Source organism: Trachemys scripta, chromosome 2 (assembly GCF_013100865.1).
Source record: "Trachemys scripta elegans isolate TJP31775 chromosome 2, CAS_Tse_1.0, whole genome shotgun sequence".
Classification (NCBI taxonomy): domain Eukaryota; kingdom Metazoa; phylum Chordata; order Testudines; family Emydidae; genus Trachemys; species Trachemys scripta.
In genome coordinates this window covers 18223273-18240120 of record NC_048299.1, presented here as the reverse complement: position 1 = coordinate 18240120, position 16848 = coordinate 18223273, and the positions used below count along the sequence as shown (strand labels likewise).

Below are 16848 nucleotides of genomic sequence, written 5' to 3'. Positions count from 1 at the left end.
CTTCTAAATTACTTTCGGTTATACTACTTATTGGTGTGGACTGGAGTTCAAGGTGCCATTTTCCAGATAGAACTAGTATGGAAAAGCGATGCTCATTTCAGCTGCAAATATGTAATACTGTGGCAACGAAAATGAAAATATTTCCAATGAATTTCAGTGGAAATTGTATCTACTTACATCAGGTCTAAATTTACCTTCAAGTGCTTGATTTGTTCAATTTCCTTAGGAAATATTTTGATTTGTATCTCCACAAACAATTACAGTTTCAATTATTGCAATTAGGACATTTTTTCATGTTAGTTCTACCTACAAAATATTACTTATTCTCAAGGTAACTAAATATTATAACTGAAAACAATTAAAGACTTTACAAATGTAATTCCATTAGATAGAATATAGGTTTTATTGGCTAATTAACTTCATTATATCAAGACTGATTTGTGCTCATTTAGAACCAGGTCTCAATTTGTCCCTTTGAGTACTTTTTGAAGGGTTATTGTCAAGAGTACGTTACAAGGCTAAACAAAAACCTCTCAAGCTAAAATTATGTTCTTCCATTTTCTGTTATGTTACATTGTATATAAATACTGTACAGGACTAGCTTGTGTAATACTGAAGATGAACTGGCAACATAAAATTTAAGACTGCGAAACAAAAGTGAAAGATCTAATTTCTTTTACTAACGAGGTTGAATCTTAAATAAAACATGTTAGTAAAGGGATCTTAATTCAAGCCAAACAGCTTGAACAAAAACTAACATTTGCTGCACTTAAACTAACATTGTAGTGAAAATGATGCAAGCTTGTTTCAAACTGGTATTATTTAGTTTTTTCTTTTTAACATTAGCTGACAATCACTTAACATATAGTTTAGCATCATATTAAGTGTTGACACTTTCAATCTTACACTCAATATCTGGTTCATACAATACAGTTTAGGCTTATTTTGGATCAAAAAATAATTTTTCTAGTAAGGACAAAAATAAACTAGGCCACTAGTTTAAACTGTAAACTACTTGGCATATACAATACTACAGTTTTAAATAGCTACCCCAAGCCTCCTTACAGACAGAAAGCGTGTAGCATCTTAGCTTCAAATGTATTTTGTTTTGCCTTTTATTTAAAAAAAATTCATGTGTACTTATGTCACAGCCCAACAGATTTGTGGGGATTGTTCAATTCACCAATGAAAACTTGGTAAAAAAAATCAGTTATGTTCTGGTTTTGGGGTAATATTTTTTCAGTTTATTTCTTCCTAAACTATGAACTTTCTGCTTAGGAAACTAAGGACTGATGGCACTGGCTACAGCAGCGGTCCCCAAACTTTTTCTGTTGCATCTTCCTGGGAGCCATGGTTGGGAGTGGGCTCAGGAGCAGAGCCAGAGCTGTGGTCGGGAGCTGGGGCCAGGACCCGGAGCTGCAGTGGAGGCCGGGAGCCGGGGCAGCAGCTGTGGCTGCAGGCGGGGCTGGAATGGAGTTGGGGGCAGAGCAGGGCTGGGTAGTGCTCCCTCCCTGCCCCCTGTTGAGGCTGGCCTGGGCCTTGCCATGCCCTCCTGAATGTTCGTCTGTGCTCCCCCAAGGGGGCACGCCCGACAGTTTGGGGACTACTGGGCTATAACCACACACAGTGCAGGTACATGTTGTCTGCATGCAATTTTGACAGTGCACTTTAATGTTGACCTGTTATTCTAGCCCTGAGTTAGACAATCTTCTCAATCACTGATGAGTTGTATGAAACATAAATTAACGCCAACTAGGGAAACTGTTCCATTGAACTGACTTGAACTGCATTTCAGTTGAAGTCTCAATAGATGACATGTTACCATATTAATCTACTGCATTATCTTCCATACATTTAATGTTGGGTGATACACAAACTTAGGTTGGTCACGCTCCTACTGAAGCTAACAGTGATACTCTGAATAAAATGAAACTTTTGCACAAGAAAAATGCAGTACACCTCTACCTCGCTATAACGCTGTCCTCGTGGAGCCAAAAAATCTTACCGCGTTATAGGTGAAACTGCGTTATATTGAACTTGCTTTGATCCACCGGAGTGCACAGCCCCACCTCCCCGGAGCACTGCTTTACCGAGTTATATCCGAATTCGTGTTATATCGGGTTGTGTTATATCGAGGTAGAGGTGTATCAGGCCTTATGGTATTAAAAAAAATTATACTATGAAGTTTAGAATCCCATAATTTTGTAAAAGTTTGTTATCCTAAAACTTACTTTACCAGCTTCTGCTTTTTGGATTCCAAATGCAGGTGCTAGGAAAATACACATACAATTAATTAATCTGTATATCATAATTACATTGCTATAATATTCAATGTAATAGCCTTAGTTTTGGTGTAGAGCTGTCTTTAGCAGGGAGACAAAACTAACCATTACTAGTATATATAACTCCTTCTCATAAGAGTTTGTGTGTACATTATATGTGTGTGTGTGTGTGTGTGTGTATACACACACACACCCACCCCCATTCTAATAACCTCACAAGAAAGTTATTTTCAGCATTCTCTGTACAAATTTATTTAGACTTCTGTCCAAACCACTATTAAAAACTCCCTCCTCCTTTTAACAATTATCTAGCTGACTTGTACAAAACTCCCTAAGAAGCATTTCAGAACTGTTAGTCCCACTCCCTCACCCGTGTACTTTCTTTCATGTAAAAAAAAAAAAAAAAATCCCTTACATTTTCAAGTGCTCACTTTGCTTCTTTTGTGTATCAGGGCTACCCAGTACTATCCATATGTTATACAGTGATGTATCTTGCACATATAAAGACAGTAGTTACTCATAATATGAAGTCTCAATGCCTATCTATGTTTCACTATAATACATCTATTTATAATCTACCATCTCCGCACAACCAATATCATATAGCTATCAAGTACAATTTAAAAACTTGTTGGTTTCTTTTCACACTACCCTACCAATCCTAGAAAGTAATTTTTCATAAAAACAGCTAGCTGGATTCCCCCTATGGCAGCTTGGTTCTGCAGCTCTGCCTCCTGTGTGGCTTAGGTACTGCTGCACTGAGCTACACAGGAAGTCCAGTCACTTTTCAGCAACCTCTAGTCTCAAGCAATAGATTTCTTCTGACTTTAGGAGTTCAAAAGAAACAGATTCAAATTTCAAGGAACATACTCTTCATTTGGATAACTTGGCCTAACTGGATGGAGCAGCAGAGGATGAAGGCCCTCCTCTTGGATCCATCTCAGACGCAAAGGATTTGCCACTACAACAGATCCAGAGGAAATGGAGCAGGATCATTCAGAAAAAGTTAAGGACCTACAATGGAACAACTCCTGGAAACACACACAGAATCACCCCCAAGGGGATTTAGAAGCACTTTCTAACTCTGATCATTTACCTCCCACCCATCTCCTCTCCTGAAAGTGAAGACACATCCCTGGCCTACAGATCAAGTGCCTTTAAAATTAGATCTATGAGAGATGGAGGAGATTAAGCTTGATACATCTGACTGAGGAGGGCTGGCCAGCCAATTCAGTTCAGCTGAGAGACTTTGCAGCTCTATAAACCCTTATCCATCCTTTCTCCTGAAGGGTGCAGAAGACAAAAGCTCTGAGCCCTGAAAATTCAGAAGAAGCTGTCTTTTTTCCAAAGCTGTATTATAAAAACAGCTGGAGGTGGAAAATGACACAGTCACAGATGTACCATAGGAAGCATTCGTGTATTATAATGGGGTGATAGCACTGTTATAGTTAAGATTGAGAAATGTATAAAGTTAAGAGATCACCATTGTTTGCTATAGATTAGCACTGCTCAACAATCTGAATTGCATCAACAGTTAAGCCTATGTGAGTGATACTCTGTTGAAGAAAAATGAATTCAGGCTAACAGGGACTCAGTTATTCACCTGAAAGCCTGAACTATGTATGTTGATATTTTTCAGCAGATTGTTCTTTTCCCTGTCTGTCCCATGGGACCCTAGGAACACTCAGCAGTAAAAAACCTGTTTCCAACTGAACTGGTTGGGAAACTGAGGAACAGGGAGGGGAGTTGGAGGTGACGGGAATGGTTCCACTTGAAACCTGTCAATAAACCAGAGTGTAATGAAAAGTGGAGAACACACACACTTTGGAAAAAACAAACAAACAAACAAAAACCCAGTTCCATTAATCCCAGGGAAGAGAGGCCATACGTTTCAGACGGTGTTTTACCACTGTAGAAAATATAGCAGAAGTCTTCTGCCTCTAACCTCTCCAGGAAGGAAAGTGGCTGGAGGGTGAATAGAAGCTGGAAGTCCTATACAGACGAGGTTGCCAGCATAGCATGCAAGATCTGCAGAAGTGCTCACAGGTTAACAAAAACAATTTGTAACAGAGTCTGACTGGGGAGGAGGCAGCACGACTGCCCTGTCCTGAGAGCAGCTCAGTGGCCAGCTGGCACCAAAGAATGATACTCTTCTACCCATCTTTCCCTTCCATCCTCTGCTCCCACAAACCTTCCCACTTTTCCTCTCCCACTGATCTTCCATTTCCTAGATAAGAACCAAACAAAAAGCTCAGGCAAAGACTCCGTGTTTGCTATATAGAAGAAGCAAAGGGAGTTAGGTGGCTATAGGACAGAGGTTAATACCAATCTTGACTGCCCATTCTTTTGCTTCCTTGGGTATGTCTACACTGCAAAAAAAGACCCATGGCAACGCATCTCTGAGTCTGGATCAACTGACTCAGACTCAAGGGGCTCACACTACAGGGCTAAAAATAGCATTGTAGGTGTTGGGTCAAAGAACCCGAGCTCCAGCCCAAGTCCAAACTTCTACACTGATATTTTTAGCCCCCTAGCATGAGCCCGAGTCAGATAATCCAGACTCTCAGACTTGCTGCCATAGGTGGGAGTTGTTGGTTTTTTGTTAGCAGAGTAAACGTACCTCGTGTACTGATGGGTAGAGCTGGGTGTACAGAATTATTGTGCAAAAGAAAAGTACAAATAACCAGTACTTTAAAATCACTGGTGCTTTGATAACTCATTTATCATCACCTTTATTTTACAATGTATTATTTTAGTGAGCAAATTGTAGGGAAAACATCATTTTCCAAGAAAATCACCGAGAAACACTGCCAGGGCCTAAGGAATGCTCATGTTTAGCGTCAACTCAGACAGTAGGGCTGGAAAAGACAACATGGGCCATCCAATCTGACCCCTGGCATTTTAAAGGGACTATTTCTCTACATCAACATTTCTTTAACAGTGGCCGTGTGCACTATTGGTCTACAGAGTGATTGCTGGTTACACTGGCTTCTCCTGCCTTAAAATTACATTTACAAGTGTCCAGGCTCACAGCTGATCCAAGGCACGTGTAAAAAGCAGCCAGTAAGGAGGGAACAGCAAAACTAGCAGTCTCCACTAGGGGCCACTGAACCAGAATGGGGAAGCCTGGTGACTAGATGCAAAAGATCTGTCAATGGGGACACAGCTAAGAGTCACTGGTCAGACCAGAGCTTCCTATATGAGGTACTTGAACAAGGAGGGAGAAGAGAAGAGACAGTGGAGGGTGGGAACAGGAGACTAGTCAGATAGTGAAGGAAACGGAAGCACAGATAGGAGGCGTTCAGCTAATTCACTGATGGGAGCCATATATAGACAAAGAAAGTGAAGTAAAAAGGAGAGATTTTGGTAAAAAGTAAATGGATTTTAATATTAACTGTACATGTACCAGTTCACCAGTGACTGCAGATCTTGTTGAGTCAGTGTGGCTTTGTGAATGGGGCAGATTAGGAGAGGTGGCAGCCCAAGAGATAAAAGCTTGCAGGAAATGATCCACACTAGAATAAAGCATGAACTTCCATGCTGGTGTGTGATCTAACCTGTTCTCCAATAAGTGAAGCGATAGCACATCAGGAACATTTTAAAAGGATCAGATTCTATTTTCGTTTCTCCCTCAGCTTAGGTCACATAACTCAGTCTTCTTTTATTGTTCCACCACTTCCTGATGCCTGCACTTCATTTCTGAGAGTGACAAGCAGCACGGATTCTGGTCCAGGATACATTTGCCTTTTCTTCTCCTATTGTGTCTGACCTCTTTCCTTTCTGCTACCCTTTCCCTTTGCCACTCTCTCTCTCTCTTTTCATGCTACCCCCTCGACACTCTCACTGCTTCAATATCTCTGTGTACTATATAGGATTTTCAGTCTATTGCTAGCAACAGATTCTAGAAGCAAAACTGCAGCTGCTTAAAAAAAACAGATGGGATGGAAAAAAAGCATGACCCCCCAAACCAACTAGTGTCTCTGTCTCAGACACACACAGGGAATTCCTGATTCAGGAAAGCTTGGTTCAAAACTTCAGATTCCAGATGATGCCCCTGGTGGGTCAGCCTTCTCCTCCAGCTCCAGGGAAGAGGATGGGGAGGCTATGGCAGGGATGACCATCTCTGCTCCCAGAGTGCGCTAATGGAGACAGTAAAAATTCTCAGTTGTGACAGCATACAAGGTTGTCACAGCCTAGAGGAACAAATGGGTCACTAGACTTGTGTGCAATGTCACACTCTAAAATGAACCTTGTTGATACTATAAGAACCCAATGGGCTGGGATTATTCATCTATCATTACCCCATTTGTCATTGTCACTTATAAGCTTCAGCTCAGAAAACAGAATCAGCACTATGGAATAAAACTACTGAAAAACTTGCCATTACTGTGACTGAGCACTAGGTAGTGCCATCACTCTAAGAAAGCTAAGTGGGATGTATTAACAAAGCACAATCATCTCCCCTTCTAAAACTGGAAAAGGAACGTAAGAGAGAGATCAGGATACAATTCTGAAACTTATTCAGAGTATGGCTAGAGTTACACCAGCCTGAGCTGTATTTACATACAATCATGAAAAACTATTTTTATGGCAAGAGAAAAACTTTCTAATCCTAACTCTTAATAAAGCAGTGCTAGGAGTCTACACTCATGGTCTATTTTGGGAAACACTTAGTGCAAGGAAATATTTGATTAAAGGTTATTACAGAATTGCTGCCTAAAATGGTCCATCATTACTCAAGTTATTTGGCGACTGGAACAATCTGATTTTTCTCACGTGATTATTTCCTGTCTCCCATACAGTCCCAACAGATACAGAAGAGTAACGACCAGCTGCAATCAAGCCTCCTTAGACAGGTTAAGGTAGCACTACATGGAACCTTCAGGGTAGTGCTGGAAAAATGAGACACACTCATGCTCTTGGCAATCCAAAAATAAATCCAGTTCAGACAAGTCTGCTTAAATTCAACATGTTAACAATCTACTTTAGTAAGCACTACTACATAGCGATAACTGTGTTGAATGTCATTACATACTTTGGCACCAGGCCTATGAGGCTGTGCTTTAAACACACAATAGTTCCTGAGAGCCTTTTGTACCTTCAAACACTTAAAAAGTGTGATTATGTAAAACAATGCATATCTTGTAGTTCCTCATTCTGATTATGACCTCGTTTAATGTCATGTTATTTAAAAACTGCCAAATAGCTGATTTATTGATTCTTTCCACTCGGCAGAGTTTATGAAGAGGACAGTGGACAATATTCAAAAAGAAGCATTTTTTGTATTTTAATTATGATATATTTATTTATCTATTTATTTATTTTAAACAGAGCACTTGATTCAATAACTATGCTGGAGCCTAAAGCATTTTATTACATTTTTCAGTATCCCTGGAATCATGGTCATGGTTTTCCATCTGTTCTAAGAACAGAGCAGCTTTACAGAGGGACAGGGAAAGTGAGAAGTCCAGTGATGAGACAGGATGGAGGAAGCATTTCAAACATTCATGTGAAGGAATAAAACAATTACCCCCCCTGCTTCCCAAGTCCAGATGAAAAATGATGGTGCATTCTCCCTTTCCACGAACTGCATATACCTTCTTGACCTCCTCCCACCTCAGAGTTCAACTGTTCCCAGCTTATCAGATCTGACCTATTGCCCTTATTCACAGCATCACTATCCTAATGTGAAATCTAAGATGGCAATGTTGAGAGGGAGCAGAGAACTAGATTCATTTTTCAATTTCATTTTCCAGCTGCCTGTTGGTGTATCCTGATACTAAAATTCATGTGCAGTCCCAGGATAAAAGAAAGTCAAAGCTTTTACACATGGCAGGTCTCTGAGGCATGGCAGTGGACTTGCTCTGCTTCCTCCACAATCTGAGAACAACCAAATCTGACAATACTTCGCTGGAATGTAAAAGCACACTACAGTATTCCGACTAACAAATTATCCAGTAGGTACCACCCAGACTGATTCTATTTGCCACCAGTGTTCTAAATGCATACCTCTCTCAGTGGCAAGTCCTGCCCCCTCTCCCCATAGATGCAGAGGGTTTTCCTGTAGTGGAACCAGTGTACTTTTGTCATACAGGGGGTTAGGCAAGGCATGGGTGCCCCTGCGAAGCCAGGAGCCCAGCTGCAGGGCAATTACGCAACTGGGAATGAGGGGAAGCGGATCAACTGTTATGTGGATACACGAGTCACTTCCCACTACTCGGGAGACTATTCCAGCACTGAGGATGGACTAGTGGTCATGGAGTGGCTCTGCCCCTGTAGAGTCCATAGGATGTCAGAAGAATTTCTTCCCTTATCCCAGAGGAAGGACTGTTCAGGCAGTGCTCTAGGGCAAGGGACCTGGACTTCAGGCAGTCCACACCCCTTATCAGGGTGGCCTGCTGACCGAGGAAGGGAAAACTGGCTTACATCTGACATAGATTTGGTTGGTTTTGTTGCTCACTGTAAGAGCCAGAAACACCCCCCCTCCTCCAACAAACTTAACATCACAAAGACTCTATAGAAACTGATGGTAAAAGTCCCTCACTTGCTAGGGAAAGTGTTTACTTTGCTACAGGCAAGTCTATGGCCTGGTCCACACTAACCCCCCATTTCAAACTAAGGTACGCAAATTTAGCTACGTTAATAACGTAGCTGAATTCGAAGTACCTTAGTTCGAACTTACCGTGGGTCCAGATACGGCAGGCAGGCTCCCCCATCGATGCCATGTACTCCTCTCGCCGAGCTGGAGTACCGGCATCGATGGCGAGCACTTCCGGGATCGATTTATCGCGTCTAGACAAGACGCAATAAATCGATCCCAGAAGATAGATCGCTTACCGCCGGACCTGGAGGTAAGTGTAGACTTACCCAAAGTCAAAGCTTTTGCATATCCCACTGCCTTCAGAAATACCTAATATCCTCTCTATTCTCCACAACTAAGCAATCTGAATAGGCTGTTGTTACAGCCCCTGCTTCACTACACTGAAAATACCCTTACCAAGGTTTCTAACAACCTTTTCTTGGCTGAGCTGTGGGACCAATACTCACCCCTGCTTTTCCTGCAGCCTTCAGTACAGGTGATTTTCTTCTTTTCAGCACCTGTGCTCTCTTGGCCTTCTTCACCCTCCCTCCCTCTCAGTTTGCTTCCTACCTAACAGTTCTTTCAGGAGTTTCTTCTCCCTTTCCCTCTTTCTAGTGGAGTCAGGGCTCTGTTGTTGGTCCCCGCTCTTCTTCCTCTACACTTTATCCCTGGGTGATCTCATCTGTTCACATGGTTCCAACTATCATTCCTATGATGAGGGCTCACAAATCTAGCTTATCACACTTGACCAGTCTCCCATGTATCCAAATGTTTTTCTGGTATATTGTCTGGTGCAATCTGTTGCCAGCAAAATCTTGGCATGGCCAAAATGAGCTGAGTTTCTTTTCCACCCCAAATCCTCTCCACTTCCACCTTTCTCTGTTGCTGAGGACAACTCCAGCCTCCCTGTCACTATGGATCTCACCCCTCAGGGTCACCCTGGCACCACTTTCCCCTTTGACACATCCATGTGTTATCAAGCCTCCACAATGTTGAGAAAAAAAAAAAATCAGATATTTCTTATCTCTGACAGCTAAAATACTTGTCCATGGCCTGGCCACCCCATGTCTGGACTACCGGAACATCGTCCTCCCTGAAACCCAGACCATCTTCCCAAAGTCCATCCAAAACAACTTCTAATTCAGATCATGTCAGTCTCCTGTCTGAATCACTCGTGCACAGTGTATCAGGTTTAAACCTCTCAACTTGGCTTTCAGAGATTTGCACAATACTGATCCACTAGGACCTTGTTTTGTACTGCATCACCTCCCTTTGCCCCTCTCCTGCATCACTGCCCTTCTGGCCTTTTAAACCTCCAATCTCTGTGCAATGAGCCCCCTTCCTCTGTTTGTTCAGATCCCTCTTAATGGCCCAAGTCTGTATTGCCCACAGCCATTAACATGTGTCAAATGCCTTTTCTATCCACATTTTTAAGGAAGAGAGAGTAGGAATAAGAAAGCAAGGAAACAGGAGGTAGAAAATGTTTAAACACACATCCCCCTCTTCTGGTGCTCCCAAGCTCATCTCGCCCTTTAAATTCCAAATTCCTCTGTGCACAACTCCGTCTTGCACAGTGCTGAGCACAGATGCTAATAAAAATATTAAGTCAAAATCACAAGAAAACTTAGCTAAGATTCATTCTCTTTGGGGTTTCTAGCCTCTCTTTCAAAATTAAGGGAGCATCCCTGTGAACATTGGTCATTACTATGAAAAATGTCAATTTAAACTCTCACATTTTTCAATTCCATCTCTCTCACAAACTTTCTTTGCAGCCTAGGAACTTACTGGCCTCAGTTTCCCCATCAGTAAACACAGATGATATTTCATCAGGTTGTTGTGGGGATTAGTTAATATCACTACAGTACTTTGAAGATGAAAAGCAGCAGGTGTTCTATACAACAGGCTTCTGTACAATACCCATCCTTTCAAACCTCTCCCTCTTCCCTCTCCCCTTCCGCCCCGCCTTTTAACCACTCTCAACGATATCTACACCTGGAAAATTCTGATCTGTTTTTCCCAGCAATGGTGTAAACTCAAATGTAGGTGTGCTTTTGCTACTAACTGCTAACCTAATTCTTATTAAATACCATAACCTTTAGACTCCTGATGTAATGCCAGCGCTCAATCGTTACTAGAAGGTGTAGCTATACTAAAAAATATTCTTTTTTCAGCAATGGTGCAGCTGCATCCATTCTACCAATTGGTTAGCCTGGGCATACAAACTTGTACCACGTTATCGGATTCTGCTGAAAAATGGAAAGAAATTCCATACAGTAGATGAGCCCTTCTTGGCAAGACTGTGCTGTGACACTGCATTAGGAATGAAGCGATTGTGGTATTTGATATGAAATAGGAAGTGGTGAACAAGTTTTCCAGCACGTTCACAGTAAGTTTTCTTTACTCTGAATAATTCCACAGCAAGGTTTGTGCTAATTTCCTACTAATATTCTCAAACAGGAGTAAGCAAGTAAAAATTGAGTAAATGTGCTTCAAAACTGACTCTTTATATGGAAACTCTGCATGCACAAATCAGATAATGCAGCACAGAGTTTTCTGATTTTTCATCACACCCTAGAACAGAAATTGCTGGACTCACACCTACATTTAGAAATTGAATGAAGCAGACCAATTTAATAGTAAAAAGAACAGGGGTACTTGTGGCACCTTAGAGACTAAAATTTATTAGAGTGTAAGCTTTCGTGGACTACAGCCCACTTCTTCGGATGCATCCAAGAAGTGGGCTGTAGTCCATAAAAGCTTATGCTATAATAAATTTGTTAGTCTCTAAGGTGCCACAAGTACCCGTTCTTTTTACGGATACAAACTAACACGGCTGCTACTCTGAAACCTGTCAATTTAATAGTGCAAATGCCACCCTTGCTTTTACTTCCTTGTAGTGCAGGATTTTAGGCACAATGAATGGCTTAAAATAATTTCTGTACAAAGTACTGTAGGAGATGAAGTGACAAATTATTGTGTGTGAATGTTCTGAGTATGCAAATACAGAAAAACCTAACAATGTTTTCTTTAAACACTATAATTAATCATATACAGTAGCACTTATCAAAGCTTTTTACAAACAAAAGTTAAGTCTCTCAGAACTACAGACATAGGTAAATCAGTAGGGTCCCATTTAATAAAGAAGGAAACTGAGATGGAGGCATACCTCCTTATGACATCTGTTTTCTAGGATACACAACGATATAGTATAACCTAACTCAAAAGGTTTCAAAGCCAAGAAATAGCATCAATATGACAACTGTATTTCTGTCTGTAAATTCTGTTCCTAGAGTTACAAGGAACACATGAAATTACTAAAATTGAAAGATAAGATAGGGGAAAAGAATCCATTTTTTTTTTAAGTTTGCTTTGTGTATTTCACAGCACTTTGGTGGATATTTTCAGAGTTATTCCTCAGTGAAAATCAATGGGACTTCTGCTTCTAAATTCAATAGGCATTTTGAAAATCTCCCCTTTTGCTTAAAGTCATTGTCACTATTTAGCTGATAAGTCGCATACACTAGCAGGAAGTGCATGCACAGAAATAGGCACAAGAGTTAGGCTGGGTCATATTTGGTATAGTTCTTGGGCTTGTTCACAAACTGCTCCTGAAAAGAGTTTTCTAAATAACACGAAATAAAAAATTTGAATAAATCCTTCCAAAAAAAAAAAAAAAAGGTTTTTTTAAAGTCTGGCTATGATATCAGAATATACTACTGAAAACTGATTGTTTAAAAATCATCCAGTTTAAAAAAAAATCACTTGACAGTATCCTTTAAAAAATTAGTGATTCTAAAGAATCAGACCTAAACGTCACAAAAGAACCTCACTAACTTATATTAACAATAATTACTGAATGTTGTAAATTAGTAAACCGACCATAAAAAACAAGGATAATAAATAACTAAAGACGCTTCCTTTGGACATGATTACAACACTTCATTATATGCTTATGTTTGTGGCATTTTATTCAAAAAGTGGGAAAAAATTCTTTCAAATATAAGTAACTGCCAATAAAAATAATGTATTTAGTGTCAGAGAATTAACTGAGTTTTCTAGAATGAAAGACTTCTGGCACAAAAATTATAAACCGAGCTTGACCTACCTGAATGGGTCCTACTGACATCAGCAGGTTTTTCAGTTGGACATCAGTAGTTGATGAAGAAAGCCCTTCAACTGACACAACACAGGGCTGAGGTTTGCACTCCACCACTCGCAGGTTCTGTTTATTTGGCATCAAGCGTCCTCGGCCCATCTGGCCTGCTACTCCTCTGCCTCTCCCATGCATAATGACCTGCCAACAACAAAAGTAACAGTATTTTGATTTCCTTAGTTAGTGCTTCTGTTAAGTAACTTTGACAGATAATATGAAAGTTAATTTATTTAAAGACTTGATTAAAGTACATGTCAATAAAAAGCAGCATGTCACTGTTTGCTAATTTAAAAGGCCACATGTTAACATATTTATCTGCTTCTTATCCAAATATCTCCCCAAATTACAAGAAGTTAGAATGGGTACAAAGTCTGCCTTTGCATTTTGAGGTGGGTTTACAAAACAATTGACCATCTCATGCCAAAAACTATAGAGTCTACTCCTCTTCACAGTGATTGCATCACATGCATGTGATCAGCTCTAACATTTTGGGATGGGTCATTAAACAACTTTTTGCCCTCTCCCACTTCCCAGACCTCAAACTAGATTCTAGATCTCTATCTCTATATCTATATGTAGGAAGGGGACGCAGGCCCACCCCAGTCTCACCATACATTAATTAATTCCCCTTCACAAACAAAAGTTTCCAGGGATCCAGAATTCACTGGCCTCATACGCTAGCCCTGAGCAGCATTTTGGTAGCAAATGAGGTGGGAAGACAACCTAGGACTCTTAGGGAAAGTCACCATCAAGCTTTTAATCCTAGTAACTGGTTTATCAATATAATCTCCATAATGAAAACAGTAAGCAATTTTTAGAGAAAAGAGGAGACTAGCTTTCACACACTTACAAAACCAACACATTGTTGGAGAGCCCCTGACCCTAAAAACTGGCTCTCAAAGGTATCTTATAGTATTGATGGCAACATTGACTAAGATTTAATGCAGTACCTAATGCATAATGCACTTTTGCAGCTGCATAGATGTCTTTTTAGTATTTGCTGCAGAATTCTGTTTCAGAATATAAGCTTCCATTATAGTAAACAAACAAAATAAAATAAAAGATAGGTCTCTAAGCTCTTATGATTGCAAAGACAATTTTCAAAATGTAAGCCAGATGTAACCAAAGCCTTAACATCTGCCTGATTCTGCAGACAGTTTGAAACATTAGCTATGAGAGAGGTGAACTGGTTCAGGTCATCTCACTGGGGAGATAATGTGGAAAATTAATGAGGACCTTCCTAAAATGTAAACGTTAACTATTTGACTGTTGACTATTTTAAGAGAAACTTCAAGACAACATTTTTTGCATTATCGTTGGATGTAGCGCGGATGTTGTGATGGGATCCAGTGGGGTTATTGTCAGGTTGGGGTAGATACTGTCAATCACAAAAACTGAATATCAAAGGAATAAAAACTCTACTGATTACACTGGACCGGACAAAGGGGTGAAAGCTACAGGGAACAGGGAAGTGTGAATTATTCTGAGGTTCTTGCTGTAGAATTCATGTCTAATTTGATGCACAGTTCATGTGGTCTTGAGTCACTGTCAGAAACATATAACTACTAAAATTAAATATCCTAATATTAACCCTGGCTGGCAGGAAAAGATGAAACAGCACAGAAGGTAATGTCTAGCAGCATTACACCAGTTCTTGAGCTTGATTCTTCAGCTGTCTCTGGCAAATATAATTAACATCAGAAGACTAAGAGCTTTTGAGGAAGCTAAATACACCTCGGATATAACACGGTAAAGCAGCGCTCCGGAGGGTGGTGGTGGGGGGCAGGGCGGGGCTGCGCACTCTAGTGCATCAAAGCAAGTTCAATATAATGCGGTTTGACCTATAACGCGGTAAGATTTTTTGGCTTCCGAAGACAGCGTTATATCGGGGTAGAGGTGTATGAGTCAACAGTGTAACGCTGATGCAAAAAAAGCAAACATCATTCTGGGATGTATTAGCAGGAGTATTGTAAGCAAGACACGAGAAGTAATTCTTCCGCTCTACTCCACACTCATTAGGCCTTAACTGGAGTATTGTGTCCAGTTCTGGGCGCCACATTTCAGGAAAGATGTGGACAAATTGGAGAAAGTCCAGAGAAGAGCAACAAAAATGATTAAAGGTCTAGAAAACATGACCTATGAGGGAAGATTGAAAAAATTGGGTTTGTTTAGACTGGAGAAGAGAAGACTGAGAGGGGACAAAACAGTCTTCAAGAACATAAAAGGTTGTTACAAGGAAGAGGAAGAAAATTTGTTGTTCTTAACCTCTGAAGATAGGACAAAAAGCAATGGGCTTAAATTGCACTAAGGGCAGTTTAGGGTGGACATTAGGAAAAACTTCCTAACTGTCAGAGTGGTTAAGCATTGGAATAAATTGCCTAGGGAGGTTGTGGAATCTTCATCATTGGGGATTTTTAAGAACAGGTTGGACAAACACCTGTCAGGGATGGTCTAGATAATACATAGTCCTGCCTTGAGTGCAGGGGACTGGACCAGATGACCTCTCGAGGTCCCTTCCAGTTCTGATTCTATGAAAAAATTCCTATTCTCAGGAGAAATGTCTTCCAAATGTTGCTCCTTCTGAAATTCACAAGAACTCAAGGATATTCAATATAATTCTCCCTAAAGAACAGGAAATGCCCTGAAGCAAAGGCAGAAGGCTCCAGAACAGTAGGCAATGCAATGTTTGGCTCAACTTAGGTGAACTGCAAGTACACATTTGTTTTGCTTTAACTTAGTTTCATGTGGTGAATGTCATCATTCCCCAGAAGGTAGGGGACAAGCACAGAAGTAATTCAACTAATTTAAAAAATAAAATATATTTTCCCTCAAATTCTCTTGGCAATTTCAGGTTCACAACAGAGAATGCATCAGTCAGTGATCTTACAAATATCATAGACTGCAAAGAAATTTCTGGTACCTGTGATATCATGTATTATTATTATTATTATTATTACTACACCTGTGACTCGGGTATTATGGCAGTGTTTCTCAAACTTCATTGCACCGTGACCCCCTTCTGAGAACAAAAATTATTACATGACCTTGGGAAGGGGGACTGAAGCCTGAACCTCACCACCCCAGGTGGGGCAGCAAAGCCAAAGCCTGAGCCCTGTCACCCCGAGCGGGGGTATGGGAGGGTGGCAAAGCTGAAGTCCGAGTCCCACCATCATGGGGTGGGGGCTGAATCTGAATCTTGAGGGCTTCAGCCCCGGGTGGGGGGCTGTATTCTGAGCCCAGCTGCCCAGAGCTGAAGCCCAAGTCTGAGTCTCACTGCCCAGGCTGAATCCTTGGGCTTGGGCTTCAGCCCTGGGCAGTGGGGCTCAGACTTTGGCTTCAGGCCCGGGCCCCAGGAAGTCTAATGCCAGCCCTGGTGACCCCATTAAAACAGGGTGGCGACCCACTTTGGGGTCCCGACCCACAATTTGAGAACCATTGACTTATGGGATTTCTTCAGTAAAGATGACAGTACCAAGGAGATCACACAAATAGGGATTAATTTAAAAATGGTTAAAACTTATTTATGTGCTGAGTGCCTCTGAGAGCCTTGTTAGTGAGGAATTCAGCAAATGTGCGCTGAACCGAATTTTTGTGTTTGCTTTGGAGGTCAATTTTAATGGCCTACTCCACACTGCCATTGTTATACAAGAGGTATAACAGAAGTGTACCAATAGCTGACTTTTTTAAGCCCTCCCCCCACCCCCAAAAAATTACACAAACCTGAATCAACTATAGAATATTCAGTACTAGAGGGATGTTCCTTGTTTGAGTCCAAAATAGAAAAGTCATAGCATGAAAGAAAAATAAGGAGGCTGCCTTGTCCACCAAGAAAT

The 16848-nt window shown here is 40.9% G+C and overlaps 1 protein-coding gene across 5 annotated transcripts in view; it reads right to left on the bottom strand.

Moving 5' to 3' along the window:
* Positions 1–16848, bottom strand: part of RBM33 (RNA binding motif protein 33) — a 152089-nt gene that overhangs the window by 17782 nt on the left and 117459 nt on the right. For all 5 annotated transcript variants that reach the window (XM_034759993.1, XM_034759995.1, XM_034759991.1 and 2 more), the window contains one exon: positions 12968–13156. In XM_034759993.1, coding sequence (XP_034615884.1) covers positions 12968–13156 — 189 coding nt within the window. The remainder of the gene's footprint in view (positions 1–12967; positions 13157–16848) is intronic.